This window comes from Myotis davidii, unplaced genomic scaffold, assembly GCF_000327345.1.
Source record: "Myotis davidii unplaced genomic scaffold, ASM32734v1 scaffold346, whole genome shotgun sequence".
Taxonomy (NCBI): domain Eukaryota; kingdom Metazoa; phylum Chordata; class Mammalia; order Chiroptera; family Vespertilionidae; genus Myotis; species Myotis davidii.
Genome location: NW_006297386.1, coordinates 2420623 through 2436569, shown reverse-complemented (window position 1 = coordinate 2436569; position 15947 = coordinate 2420623). Strand labels below are relative to the sequence as shown.

Here is a 15947-nt window from a genome sequence, read left to right as displayed (position 1 = left end):
ACCTTTAGCTTTTCAAAATTAGAGTTAGAAATGAAGGATTCTAACAACATCAACCTATCCATGCCAAGGTACAAGATATTAGGAGCTAAATGTTTTTATTAAAAGCAATATTTTTAAAGATTCATTTCGCATATCTGAGTTATATTTTCATTACTCTTCTACCTTTTCAGGTGGTATATGATGAAGTCACAGAGCTCCAAGGACATGTCTTAATGCTAATTGTGAAGAGCAAAGCCACATTTGTGGGAGCAATTAACATCCAACTTTGTAATGTCCCACTCAATGAAGAAAAATGGTACCCACTAGGAAACAGTATAATTTGACCATTGCTGTGACCGTATGCATTATTCATTAATTGCTTGTATTTCTATCACATGAGTAGGATATTTTTGTTGCCAAATATAGTGTAGCGTACTAAGGACACAAGAAAAAGAAATCAGAATCAGTCCTTTATAGTTAGTTATTCTCTAACTGCAGTTCACTCTTTTCTTAGAATCCTTCCTCATTAAAGAGAAAGTCAATTGCTTGTATAAAATTCAATATGTAAAATAATAAAAAGACATTTAATTTAAATACATCTTTGAAATCTAATGTACGTTCATGCTTTCTTTTAATTGTTCACTTACAGTTAAAAGTAATATAGTATTTTTTAAGAAACACAGCCAAATAAATCTCATCAATTAATCAAGACATAATTATATCTGCAATAAATTACTCACATTTGAATTCAATATATGTATACCTGCCTAACCACTCATGATCATAGGTATTGATAGTCTCCAGCAGAATGTTATATTATTTTCTATTAGGAAAACAAAACATAAATGCTGGAGCTACTTAAATACAATTCTTGGCAAAAACTTCTTTGTCGTTTTTTACCCTTTTCCACAGCAGTCAATTCATCATCACTGGACTTCACCCACCCAGAGGCATGATCACATTTTAAACTTCATTATCCCCTAAATCCAAGATCTCAAACTCTGAAACTCTCCCCTTGATCAAACCTATTTTCTTTGCACATCCATTATTTTCCTTCTGAACCTACCTTTATACTAACTATGATCTGAATAAACAACCCTACTGATTTAACTTACAAGTTCAATGTATAATTCAAAGCACTATGCCACATTCTTTGTGAGAATTAAATACAACTTTTTAAAAATCCATGTTATTTAGATTACTAAAAAAGATCTTAAACCCTTGCTTTATTCAGTGTTTTAGTGTGTTTGAATTTAAAAAGTAACTTAAGCTTTTATTGATCATCTACATAACCATATAAACATATAAAAGAGAAACTAGGCCACCAACTTACACCATACACAAAAATAAACTCAAAATGGATAAAGGACTTAAACTTAAGATGGAAAACCATAAAAATCTTAGTGGAATCCACAGGCAGCAAAATCTCAGACATATGTCGAAACAATATCTACACCAATACAGCTCCTAGGGCAATGGAAACTAAAGAGAAAATAAATAAATGGGACTACATCAAAATAAAAAGCTTCTGCACAGCAAAAGAAACCATCAACAAAACAACAAGAAAACCCACTGCATGGGAAAACATATTTGCCAATGTTATCTCCGATAAGGGTTTAATCTGCAACATTTGCAGGGAACTCATACAACTTAACGAAAGGAAGATAAACAACCCAATTAAAATACCAGCAAGGACAATTCACCACAGCTAAGATTTGGAAACAACCTAAGTGCCTATCAGCAGATGAGTAGATTAAAAAACTGTGTTACATCTACACAATGGAATGCTACACTACTAATGTAATACCTTACTCAATAAAGAAACTTAAGAGCCCACTTGGATATCTAATATCTCAAACTCAGAATGTCCAAAATGGAACTCCTGATTTTCCCCCAAAACCGGTTCTAAAGAGCAAAAATATTGAAGTCATCCTTGATTCCCTCCACCCGCTTCAGTATAATTTAATCCAGCAAGAACTCCTGTTGGCTCTACCTTCCCAATACATCCCAATTCCAACCACTTATCACTCTCCATTGCAACCTTTCTGTATACAAGTAACCTCTCTGTATACTACAATTGCCTTCTACAGTCTCTTTGTTTCTGTGTTTACCCTGCCACCCCTCGTACTCTATTCTCAACACAGCAACTGGAACGATCATGTCATTCTTCTGCTCAAAGCTCTGCAGGAGCTTCTCATCTCAAAGTAAAATCCCAAACCTTTAAAATAACCTGAAAGGTCCAATGTGATTTGGCCTCCCATCAGCTACCTCTCTGATTTGAACTCCTATTATATCCTCTTGCTTTCAAAAACTGTGCTTCTTCCCCATATATTCACTTGCCTAATTCTTTCATTTCTTTCAAGTCTTGATTAAATATTTTGATTGCTCTTAGGCCTACCCTGACAACTTTAAATAGTATTTTAACCTGCCCTGTCCTCAGATACATTCTGCTCTCCCCCTTTTTAAAAGGCATTTATCAATTTTGAAAATTTTATAAACTCACTTATTAATCTGGTTTATTATTTAAGTTTTATCTCTTTTCACTAGACCACAGATCCCAAGGTTATAGGGAAAGTACAGCCTAAATCCAAACAAAAGATCCTTTCCTGGTGCCCTCACTACAGGGAATCCTGCCTCTCCTGACTCTAAGCCACACCCAAGACCCTCATTTTAGACCACAAGTGAGGACTTGATAACATATGGGAGAAATTCCAATGCCTAAAGCAATCGCCCAGCTATAACATAACTGTCACAAATTAGGATATCTTTTATTTCCTAGCACAGAATCCTTATGCTTTCAATACATTTTAGTTAAACAGATTAAACCTAACCAAAGCTTTTTCATCAGAAAGAATGTTAGGGGCAATATAACATCGACACAGAAGTTGCAATGAGCCAAGACACACGCTATAGACTTTCAGCTTTGGTAAGCATGGCCGTGTGGATTTATTGACCTTGGTGGTCTGTAATGGCCTATATTGAGTCAAATGACTGATTTTCATCATTAAAGCTTTAACAACCTTAGGCATTAGTGAGTACTGGTAACATAGGATATAGTCCTTAGAAAAAAGTAGACTCTAAGGAAAAGACAAACTTTTTTTCTTAAATAAGCTTTTTAAGAATTGGGTGATAAAAGAACACTGGCTGCTTTCTTTAATGGATTTCTCAGCCAGATCTCAAACTACTAGGCCAGAAATTAAAACAGCAGCTGAATTCAGATTGTGCTACAAACTCTAGTGAAGTGGTAGCTTAAAATTCTTAGCTGCAGACACAGGTATACCTGCCTACTGTATCAACTTCCCAAACTTGTGTTCATGTGTGTGTGCATGCGCACACACACTGTTTTGAAGGACTTTACAGTGAGAGAGTATTAGAAAAGACAAGATCAAACCTGAATTCATGTGTCATGTCCATAGATTGAAGTCACCTCAACAACAATCTCAAGGAAGCTCTGCATGTGATAACTAAAGAAATTCTGATTATTGGAGCTCAGAGACTTAAATCATGATTGCTACCCTAGGAGAAAGGTAGATTTGATTAATATTTAAATCAAAAGAAATAGCAACTCTTTTTGTAAAGAGACTATGTCTCCTTCCTAGGCTGAGGTCAAAAAATAACTGGCTGAGATTATTAAATGTCCCCAATCTGAGAAAGCAGTTTTAAAGGTCTGTGACCATCAGGCTCTGGCTCTGAGTTCCTGGCTTACCCCAGGAATCAGGAAGAAACTGGATTAGTTTGAAAAGGAGCTAATTCCCTACTATCTGAACAAGGCTAGTGGAAGAAGGAAAATAAAATAGAATTAGTCAAACTGAGTAGCAATGAGAAAGACATTTCCTTAGAAGAAATATTGATTATCTTAAAACATAGGCTGGGCAGATCTGAAGGGGAAATAATATGCGAAGAGCTAACAGAGAAAACTACAAGATTTAAAAGTTGATACACTCAAGTCCAACTTCTCTTGGAGAAGGTAATAGAAAAGAACAGTACATTTCAGTTGTTAATGATTCACAAAGGAAGACTGGTATCTAAAAAAAATCTATCAAATAAAAAGTAAATGCCTTGGAAAGAAAATATAGTGAGATCTCAGAGAGACCTAAGATCAGAAATTTTAAAAATGATCCTTCTTAAAACAGTAGCAGTCTTAAGAACCATCCCTTAAAAACTGGAACAGAGTGATTAAGTGGTTAAGAAAATCAAGTCAGATTCAAGAGGAAAATCCAGGAAGATAAGTGTAAAGGACTCAAAGAATTATTGCATGTGTTTCAAAGGGACAGAATTACTGCCAAGGAGATGCTCTGAAGAACTATATCTAGAAAATTTATGAAACTGATATTCTATGAGGAAATAAAGCAAAGAGGGGACTTATTAAAGGGAAATCAGACAAGGTGGTTAGAGATTAAGGCTTGGTTTGGATCAGGTGTTGGTTTGATTGGAACAGTATATTTTAGGTGGAAATATCCTACTCAAGAGGATCAAGATAGTCAAGACTTGTTTAAACAATAAATGTGTAACAAACATGGAACTCACTGACTTTATCTCTCTCAAACAAAACTCAGAGAAGAAAGTTAGAATAACAATTGTCTGGGCCAGGGAGCCAAGGGAAAAGTAAAAAAGGTACCCAGGTCCAAGAAACTATGTTATTCCTATGTGAGCGAGAGAAAAGACGACTATAAAAAGCTGAATAAAAGGTTATAGACCCAGCTGAAATTATCTGAAAAGAAAATAGAAACGATAAAAGGCGAGGAATAACAAAGGTGTTCCCCACGTCTTCAGAAAAAGACTTTAACTAAATAAAATACTATTAAACATTTCTGAAATTTAAGAACTGGGGAAAGAAAGTGTTTTTGTTTTTGTTTTAAAAAACATGCTTTATTGATTTTTCACAGAGAGGAAGGGAGAGGGATAGAGAATTAGAAACATTGATGAGAGAGAAACTTAGATCAGCTGCCTCCTGCACACCCTGCACTGGGGATGTGCCCACAACCAAGGTACATGCCCTTGACCAGGATCAAGCCTGGGACCTTGCAGTCTGCAGGCTGAGACTCTATCCACTGAGCCAAACCAGTTAGGGCAAGAAAGTGTTTTGAAGACCAGATGGCAAGAATACTAATCTTCACCAGACTCCTAATGTTCACAGACATGAACTGGAGGTTCAGGTAAGGAACCTGCTGCCAGTGATCCTCCAGCTGAAACAAATGTGGTGATAGAGGTGAAAACTACACCTTGGGACAAAGGAGACAACTAGAAGAGCTCCCAATGACCAAGGCTGGGACAAGCTGGGCTAGTAGTATTAAACTACCATCTAAACTACAAAATAATATCTATGAGTCCATATTGATGCAAATAATTGGGTAAATAAATAAATAAATAAATGAGGGAAAAACACAAATCTCCAATGCAGAAGAATTCCAAATAATTTACATAGATATTGGGCATCTAGAAGATGGAACATAGCTATTTGCTCTTTAGGTGTAGACTGGACATAGTGACTTCATTCCAAAGAGTATGTTATGGAAAGTGGGGGGTGGAGGGCAGGAAGAGTTACTTTACATGTAGAAACTTGACAAATACTATGTCAGTCAAGTAATGAAGGTCAATATCAAAAGTGAAGTCATGTTGCTAGTATGTACCTTTGATAAGATTTGATGAAAATGGCATTTTACCACTAAGGTCTTTCTTTCAAAAACTCATAGCTCCAGTTGAATCATGAAGAAAACATCACTCAAATCCCAAGTTGACTTAAATTCTACCAAATACTTGCCTAGATCTTCTCAAAACTGTCAAACTCATCAAAAAACAAAGAGTATCTGAAGGGAACTGCCACAGCAAAGAAGAGCCTCAGGAGACATGACTATTAAATGTAATGTGTGTTCTAGATGGGAACTGGAACAGAAAAAGGGAAATTGGAGAAAATTTGAATAAAGTATGGACTTTAGTTAAAAATAATGTATCAAGATTGGTTCATTAATTATAACAAACACAGCATACTAATATTAGATGTTAGTATTTGTGGGGCATGACATCTGCAAAAATGATGGAGTAGAGAACTCCAAAGGCCCATTCCGCCACAAAAAATAAACTGTCAGAACTTTATTGTAACTATAAAAAAGAATTAAATTTTACAGCAACAAAATAATGCTTAATCAAGAAAACAGGTGAATTTTAATAACAGAGCCTTGTGGCATTTAACTGACCCTGGCCCCATGCCCTGCTCCCCAGTTTGGTGACACCCTTAAAGACAATAGCCCACCTGCCTGGCATAGGTTCCTAAAATGGAAGGAAGTAGAATAGACCTTATTCTAATGTTGGTTGTTTGTTTTGACTTGTCTGCTGTTTCCTGAAGGACAAACTCAAAGGGCTTGTGTTTATTTCACTTAACTCAGAGCTCTCCCATTGTTGAGGTGGCTACTCAGGGAGCATTTATTCAAAGCATGTAAGGTGCCCAGCCGGTGTGAGCATCAACCTATTAACCAGGAGGTCAGAGTTCAATCCCCAGTGTGGGGCAGCTGATCAATGATTTTCTCTCATCATTGATGTTCCTATCTCTCTCTCTCTCTCTCCTCTCTCTCCCTCATAAATTAAAATATTTTTTTAAAGAAAAACATTTAAGGTCAACTGTATTAGCCACTGCTGCTGGGATAACAGATAATAAGTTGGGCAAAAAAATGGACTAATTGAAAAGTCTAGGAGGAAAGGCTAGGGAATGAGAAGTTCTGCAGAAAAGGGCATGAATAAGCTTTCACATATTCCTAGGAATGGTAAGAACACACACATGCCCACGGCAGGAGCATGTTCAGAAAAGACCCCAGAAGGCAAAAAGCTGTTTTCTCTGGCTGACCTTCAGGCTTTATTCAAATAAGAAGTGAAGGTTAAGATAGAGGGGCAAGCTTCCGTGCTGAATGTTAAAGGCATTCCCCAACACACCAAACTGAGGCCATATACAAAACTGGAAGATTTTTAGTTTTCATGTTTTTTTGTTTGTTTGTGGGTGTGTTTTTTGTTCCGGGAGTTAAGAAAAATTTTGCGAAATCACTTGTTGACGACAGAGAATTCAGTGGCTATACACAATAAAGGACACAGACTCTTAAAAACTAGTTCAGAAAATTCACTAAACAAACAACTACTATAATGAGAAGCAACAACAAAGTCCAATGAAGAGGGCAGAAAGCAAAATTTCAGAAAGGCTAAGAGATGTCTTTGAGCCCAGTAGTCAAACCCAGTCTGGCTTGACCACCAAGTCCATGCAATTTCCACCACACCCTTCTGCCGTCGAGGAGGACTCAGCCCAGGTCTCCACCGGATTCTTCGCCCAGTGAACAAAACAGCGTAGAGGGTGGGGTGAAAGGTGGGGCAAACTGTGGATCCAGAGGAGGAATAGAAGAAATGGGAAGATTTTCACTTGAGGGTAAACTCAGGAGATAATACTGAAAATATAATCAGACTTTTGATGTAGTCAAAATTAATATCCAGTTAGCATCTCTTACTGATAGTTATGCTTAAAGAATCTCCGTCTCTTTCTTAGGCTCAACCTATATTATCAGAAGTTCCCCCACCTCTTCCACCTCTTTATTATGCTCTCTTGGGTCTCTCAGGGACTAATAGTGGACTGAATTTAAGAGAAAAAGAAGTCCATCTATACCCACAATAATGTCCTTTATATAATATCACATTAAATATGGTACTTCGTAAGTAGAAATACATCGGTTTTATAAAATAGATTCATATTGACCAGGAAATTCCATACTGATGAGACAGAACTTATTCTTTGAAAAGATGAAGAATCTAATACATCTTTAGCATTTTACCAGATTACCAGTTTACTAATGTCCTACCGAGAAGATCAAAGAATTTTTTTTGAAAGGAAAGCCTTGCTTATCTATTGAAAATCAGGTAGAATGCAACCTACACATGCAGCATCCAAATTCTTCATTTGAGACAGGAACTGAAATGCAGTATTAATACACCCGCCATCTATTCTCACTGAAGCAGCCCTGGCCTTCCCCAAGGAGACTATGTCTGCTGCTCAGTCATCATCTGACACAGGGACGATAGGACCAACATCCGGGGGAAGTTCACAGATCCTGGTGTGACTCATTTCCCTTCTGTAATGTGCTGCTCACCACAGGCCAACTCACCACCATTTATTACTCTCTGAGTAGAAGTGCTCATAGCTACACTTATTGCTCAGGGATGTGCCTACAGACATATTACAGGCCTGCTCTGCTCTCTGATGCACATCTGCCCACTCATGTAGAAGGAGCTCATTCAGGCAAAAATTCTGATTTCCAATTATAAATGTGAGCAGAAACCCAAAGTATCAGTTGATATGTGAGAAAAATAAGAGATTAAAAGAGAAGCTCCTGGTGAGTTCTCAGAGTAACTTCCCCCACTGTAAAGTCTAATGCAATAAAATGATGAGAATAATATTAGTGATGATAGTCAATATGTATATGGGATTCAAGTTTCAGGCACTATTCCAAATTATTTATGTACATTTTTAAAATTTAATCCTTGTAACAATGATTATTGATTCCATTGATATGAAAACTGAAAAAAAGGAAAGATGAGTATTTTGCCCAAGATCCCACACTTAGTAGGGAGCAGATGATATAAGCCTGGGACATCAAGTGCTAGCATCTATTCTCTTAACCCCTGGGCTATAGTCCCTTTCAATTAGACTTATGGGCATTTTTTTGCATATTTATTATGTGACAGGCACAGTAGCAAGCATTTTACATACATTCTTTTATTTAATCTTTATAATACATCTGTTTGGGAGGTATAATACCTTTATTTTAAATCTAATTCATATTGTCAGTGAGATTCTAGAAGATATTGTCTTAATCAGCTCAGACTGCTATAACAAAACACCATAGGCTTGATGGCTTCAACAACAGACATTTACTTCTCACAGTTCTGGAGACTAGGAAGTCTAAGATCAAGGTGCCAGCAGATGACACCCCAAGTGAGAGCTCTCTCCCAGACTTGCAGACAGCTGCCTTCTCACTGCATCCTCACATGGCAAAGAGAAGACACTCTGGTGTCTTTTCCTCTTACTATAAAAGCACTAATTCCATCCTGAGGACTCATCTTCATGACCTCATCTAAACTAATTAGCTCCCAGAGACCCACCTCTTAATACAATTACATTAGGAGTAAAAGCTTTAATATATGAATTTGGGAGGAACACAGACATTCAGTCCATAACAAATATAAAAAAGTAAAATAGAAATACGCTACCATGAAACAAGATTAATATAAAATCAAAGTTTTTAGGAAATAAATATTTCAAGAGTTTTTCTATCTCTGATTGCTACATTTCTCCACAATCACAAAAATTATACACACATCAATATCAGAATGAACACTGCCGAAAATCAGATTATTAATTAGACATCCCAGTTGTCTGTGTCATAGAGAAAGGGAAGCGAAAAACATTATCTAGTTCAGAAACCTCACTTTTAAAGAGAATTCAGTAAGCAATGAGAGGTGAAGGGCCCACCCAGGATATCTTCAATATATTATTTTGAACACATTACTTAGCTCTTTAATCTTTAGTGTCTCCCTCTGCAAATTCTCCTTTAATTGCTATGATGGTTAAACTGGTTAGTGCATATAAAGCACTTAGCACTATACTTGGAATATGGTTAGTAAATAACACATGACTTTATTCTTATTAATATTATCATTATTGTCACTGGTGGCAGACAGAGGTCTCCTGATGACCAATTCAGTGTTCCTTTCACATTATCACTCTGACCCATTTTAATAATATTTTTTCTAGCCAATCACCAATGTTTATATTGTCAAAGAGTTTTTTCAAATGAGTTCCTTTATTTGATCACAGCAGCTAAGAAACTTTCATTTGGGAAAATCACTTAGGAAAAACATAGCTTATAGTTATATTTAATATGAGAAACTAAATAATGTATATGAAAGTATTTGATAAACTGTTAAGTGCTATACAAGTAACATACCATATATTTTATTGGATTGAATCGCTAATAGAGTGAGAGGATTGAGAAGAAATAGCCACAGATCAGAGAAATAGAATATGATGATGGCATCTGTGGATAATAAGGATGATGGGTGAGTGAGCCAGCATAATGGAGAAAGCTTAATATTCAGGAGCAAAAGGGAGGCCAGCACTCCAGAGCTATCCCATCTATAGGGTAGGCACCAGACCCATGTGGCTACTTGAATTTAAGTTAATTGAAATAAAACATGACTTAAAATTCAATTCCTCAGTGGCACTAGCTACTGTACACATTAGTCATGTCACAAGTGGTAAACAATTACATGTAGCTAATTGGACAGAGAAGATATATGACAAGTCCACCATTGCAGACAATTCTATGGTATGCACAGCCTTAAAGAAATGATGTAGGAAAGAGGAGACTAGATGTTTTTCCAAAGAACCAAAACAATTAAGAGAGATTGTTTTATTTCATGGTTGACCGTGATTTATAGCTTTATAGTTTTGATACTTCCTGGGTTTGACAAATTAGCATATATTATTTCAGGAAACTGTTTGATGTTATTGGTTTTTAATGAGAAAATACAGCTGTCTCCTCATTCTAACTTAATCCTCAGCAACTGTTATTTACTATCTCTTCTGCAACAACCCAGTCCCAATACCCCAGGCTCAATCTTCATTGCACATCTAGTGAAAAATTGCCCTGAATTAAGATGATACTTTTGATTGTACAAGCAATTCCATAAAAGTTTCTAACAAGCTCAGAAGCCTGCACAGTCTAGAATAGCATCTTATGCCTAGCACTCCATTCAATCTGTGTGTCCTTCAATTTAAAGAGACTCATATAACCAAATCTGCTTAAAGGGTTGGCTAATCCTGGTCTTAGAACACATATTGCTATATCTGAATCAACTAAAAACCTTTAATGTACAACTGATGCAAGTTATTGGTAGAATTCCCAAAAGAGAGCTGAGACTGTACTGCCGGGGTCCAGCCCCAGCGGTCCAGGGGTTCCCAAAGGTGTGGACGGAGTCGGCGAAGAATGTTTTACACGGAGACAGCGTTCAAAACTCTCTAGCTTTCCTTAGTCTCCGTGGATCTTCCCTGTGCCTGGCTGAGGCCACAGAGAGAGAGATCCCAAGGCAAGCTGAGCCTTTATTTTATAGTGAGGGGTAAACAAGGTAGTGGTTACCATAGTTACACAGTTCTTGTGAGTTTCACTTGTTTACACTGTTTTTGTGAGTTTCACTTGTTTTTGTTCTTGTGAGTTTCACTTATTTACTTCCTGCACTTCCTCCGCCCATTAGCTTCCCAGGTAAGATCTAGGGAGTGTTATAAGGTCAAGCCTAATTATGCTAAGAGGACTGTGCCCTCTAAGCTGGGAATTGTTTGTGATTTTGCCCACAGGTCAGTCCGAGGCTTAACCCTATACCGGCTCCCCACACTATACTATTTTATAGAGTTTGTATTTTATCAACTTGAACAACTTCATGTGTTGAAGCATGATTACAGAGTGATTTTGCTTTCTTCTTGATCCATTAAGGTCACGGAGTGATTGTGGCCGGTGTCGCTGCTTTGTGAAACTGTTTATGTCCAACAGGAGAACAGCATGGCCTAACCATGAGTGGCCGGCCTGCTCCTAGCAACATCAAAGCCTCTCTGATCCTGCAAAATCAGTTCTTAGTTATATGGAAACATCAACCAAGGAATATAACCTAATCCCGAAAATTACGATGGCTTCCCTGAGGAACTGACATTTAAACTGAGAGTATAAAAGTTAAAAGGGCACCCTAGCCAGTTTGGCTCAGTAGACAGAGCCTCAGCCTGCTGATCAAAGGGTCCCAGGTTTGATTCTGGTCAAGGACACTTTGGTTGCAGGCTCCTCCAAGAAAGCTAATCAATGTGTTTCTCTCACATCAATATTGCTCTGTCTCTTGCCCTCTCTCGTTCACTCTCTCTAAAAATAAAAAATATCCTCAGTTGAGGAATAAAAAATAATAGTAATTTTTTAAAAATAAAAGTTAAAAGGTCTTCTGTTGACACAGCCCAGTGGTTCACTTAGCTTTTTCTTCTGTTTCCTTCCACTCACCAACACTATTTTTTCCTACAAGTGAATTATGCATAGAAAGCACATACCAAAGCTGGCTTCTTACACCATTCCAAATCTCCTCTAATGTAAGAACATTCCATGACTGTGGAGTTTCAATAGGTAGTAACTGCTAAAAGTTCTTGTGAGAAAATAATAATGATAATGTTGATGGTGATGATGATGATGATGATGATGATGCCTGTTCAATTTAAAGGGTAAAGTCAGTGGTAAATAATACACACAAAAAAAGATATATTTAAACATCACAGGTTATTGGACAGAAAAGAAAATAATCCAATATTTCCTTTCAAAGCTGTGTTTCTCAAGTAGAGTGTAATGCTAAAAAAAAAAAAAATGAAATATTTGGTCTTCAAAGTTAATGACTTGAATTTTATTGATACCCAAGAAAAAGTGAGAAAGAAAATATATCCTTTTTTCTCCCTTATTTCCAATCTTGTTAGTGTAAATGATGTTTAAAAAGTGTATCCTGCCGAATTAATTGAAACTTCCTACAAACTCATCTGATCAAAATCTTTAAATCTCATACAATTCCGTGTCTTCAAAAGACTTTAGAAAGTTAGAGAAAATTAAAGCCGTGGGCCAGTGGGGTGAACATCCCACCTACTGTTAGGCTGCACAATAGTTGATATAAGTCAAACCCTTCCATAATCTAGCAAAACTGAAACACCCTTCTGGCTATGCATCTCCATGGGGAAGAGTGCACCCTGATCTTTGATGCAGAGAGCCCACGAGGGAGAATCTGGATGACTATGCACTGAGTGATTTGAGACATTTCTTACTACTTAGTTTGAATATTTGAACTCCCAGTGGCACTTTTATTTTGAATATTTACTTTCAAGAGTAAACTATGGCAATAGTAAAACATGACAGATGAGTTATTTTGTATTTTTCTGGCATCAGTGTACATCTCAAGTAGTCATTTTTTTTGTTATTTTAGCTATAAGTTCAGATTTAAAATCAACAAATACCTATGAGGACTCCATAATTTGTCAGAAATTTTGCTGAGTGCTTTCACCTCACTGCCATGCAACAATGTGGTGGAATAAATATTAATAAGCCCATTTCTTTTATTTTAAGAACAGTTAATAGAAAACCATATTCTTCCACATATAAAGTCCTACTAACGGTAGTAGGTTCATCATATGAAACAGCACAGGAACCTCATCAGGGATCAAGAAACAGTCTTCAGCCTGGCTGGCATGGCTCAGTGGTTGAGCATCGATCTACGAACCAGGTTTCTGGCTCAATCCTAGGTGTGGGTCATGCAGGAGGCAGCCGATCAATGATTCTCTCTCATCATTGATGTTTCTATTTCTCCCTCTCCCTTCCTCTCTGAAATTAATAAAAATATATATTTTTTAAAGAAACAATCTCCAAAGTACATTTAGTACAGACTTAGAATCCTTGAAAATTCATTCAGAGATCCAAAATGTAAATCCACGTAACAGATCTCTTGTATAGATATAGAACCTGAATACAGTCGGAATCCAAATTAATTTCATAAACACTCATAAATATGTCTGTGTGATTACTAGGTGCCAAAACCAGTGCACAGCATTTAATCACCAGCTTGAGACTGCAGGGACTAATTGCTCAAGAACACAAAATACTAGCTGGAAATTTTATTTCCCAGTGCAATATGCAGTAGCGGGTGTCTAGAAGTTAAAGCACTCTTTGATTTCACGTTCCTTTTATACTGCCAAATATTTGCCAACATCTCTTGTACACTCAGACATATTTTTGTAGGTTGTAAATTCTACTAATTAACATGATACAAGCCAGTTGGAAGCACAGCCTCCACAGAAAAGGGGCAGGAGAAATTGCCTGACAGGAACACCACACTGAGTCAGGAGCCGCTGAACTGTCTAAGTCCTTTCCCCCACTGCTCTGTTGTGCTCTGTTGTGCATATTTACAAGTGAATTTGCTCAGTATTTCCGTTTTTGTAAATAATTATGTGTGTGTGCGTGTTGAAAAAAAAGGGAAAATGTATATGAACATTTATTTTGGCCATTTTATTGTGATATGTAGCTAACAATGGGTCAGATACTATTAGTTGCTATCTGATGTGCCACACATAAACAAACAGTGAAGCAGGCTCGAGATCCTCCCCAGTTTTGGAAAACAGAGGAACGCGACGGTAACCTGCAAAAAAAAAAAAAAAATCATATCTAATTAGAACATTAAAAAGAAATTAACCAGCAATTGGCCCCAATAGTGCTACTGAGAAAGAATATATCTTTACTAAGCATACCATAAAAACTCTGGCTATATAGTTTTATTCTTCTTGCATATTAATTTTCAACAAAATAAAATAAGTTTCTATTCTGGTTTTCTACTGAATTACACTGAGGACACAACTCAGCAACTCCCTTCAGAGTGCAAGGCCTCCAAAATTAGCCACCACCCTTCCGCTTCAGACCCTGTCTCCTAGGTATAGCTCACATGGTGTGAGAAAAGTAAGCATATTGAGATGAGGTCATTGGGAGCACAATGTAAATCAGCCCATAAGGCGATGCAATAAACAGGCAGCCCCGAAAAGCGTCATGAAAGGATCATCCTGAGCTCCCAGTCTCTTCTCCTGAGGTGGGAAGAACGAGCCACTGCTTCTCCCTTCTCTTGGATTCCCATCCTTCATTTTTTGTGGTAACCGTGACTACTCCTAGCCGAGACACAAAGCTATGATCCATGTACGGAAATGCTCATACATGCCAAGTTTGTCTAATTAGTCTGCCTACTGATCCCACACCCCAATCCCATATTCCATATGAGCACACCTTTCTGTAATTTCACCAAGAGAAAACATGTGTCAACATGTAAAATCTCCTTTATTTCTGGATGTCATGGATAGAGCTATTTGGTATATCAAAGTCTGTCTTTGGTAAAAAGTTATAATTGTCAGCACAATCATCTTACTTTTAGGCATATTACCTTTGCCCATGCATAAAAGTGGTAAAGTATATTGCCCAAGAAATTCATTTTCGGCTATTATATTTTGACTTTCCACAACAAAACGTACCAATGCCAATTCTGGCACCTGAATAATAAATGTGAACGTTTCATTCCATCTTGGACTAAAAGCTGAAACATAAAGGAATAGATAAAATCAAAAAATCATAGACAATATTTATAGGGAAAATTTTGTAACATCTGTTCTCCCAAAATTTTTTTCTTCAATACTTTAATAACAGTAGCTTGTGTTTTAGATCATTTTAATTTTAACTCACTCACTGAGAAAATAATGACAGTAACAACATTTTTGAGTATTTATTAATGCTGAGCAATATTCTAAGAGCTTTATTTTTTAAATATATTTAATTGATTTTTTTACAGAGAGGAAGGGAAGGCGATAGAGAGTTAGAAACATCAATGAGAGAGAAACATCAATCAGCTGCCTCCTGCACACCTCCTCCTGGGGATGTGCCCATCACCAAGATACATACCCTTGACTGGAATTGAACCTGGGACCTTCCAGTCCACAGGCCGATGCTCTATCTACTGAGCCAAACCAGTTAGGGCAAGAGCTTTAAGTAGATATTGTCATTTAATCCTCACAACTGAATCAGGGTAACTGTTACTCACATTCATAGATGAAAACACTGATCCAGAAAGATGCTACATAATTTTCTAAGGGTTCAGATTCACAGCCATTAAATGACAGGTTAAGATCTCAAGTAAATGGAGTCTGATTTCAGAGCAGAAATGTTTAATCATTATGCTATATGACTTCTGTGTTTAGGCCTTTCTTTAACAAAGAATTGAGACATGAAGAAGTAACATTGCTTTTCTATACCAGGTCCTATCATGGGCAGAGCACCGTGGACAGTTGTGGGACTGGAAGCTAAATAGTAAGTGCTCTAAAGCCAGCTTTTGATCTTTGGTCT

General features: G+C 37.0%; 2 protein-coding genes across 2 annotated transcripts in view; one reads left to right on the top strand and one right to left on the bottom strand.

The window, feature by feature from the left end:
• Positions 1 to 573, top strand: part of PIK3C2G (phosphatidylinositol-4-phosphate 3-kinase catalytic subunit type 2 gamma) — a 242508-nt gene extending 241935 nt beyond the window's left edge. The window contains exon 33 of the mRNA XM_015570075.1: positions 171 to 573. Coding sequence (XP_015425561.1) covers positions 171 to 323 — 153 coding nt within the window. The 3' untranslated portion in view covers positions 324 to 573. The remainder of the gene's footprint in view (positions 1 to 170) is intronic.
• Positions 574 to 14122: 13549 nt separating this feature from the next.
• Positions 14123 to 15947, bottom strand: part of PLCZ1 (phospholipase C zeta 1) — a 47610-nt gene continuing 45785 nt past the window's right edge. The window contains exons 12-13 of the mRNA XM_006773164.1: positions 14995 to 15144; positions 14123 to 14208 (exon numbers count right to left, since the gene is read on the bottom strand). Coding sequence (XP_006773227.1) covers positions 14123 to 14208; positions 14995 to 15144 — 236 coding nt within the window. The remainder of the gene's footprint in view (positions 14209 to 14994; positions 15145 to 15947) is intronic.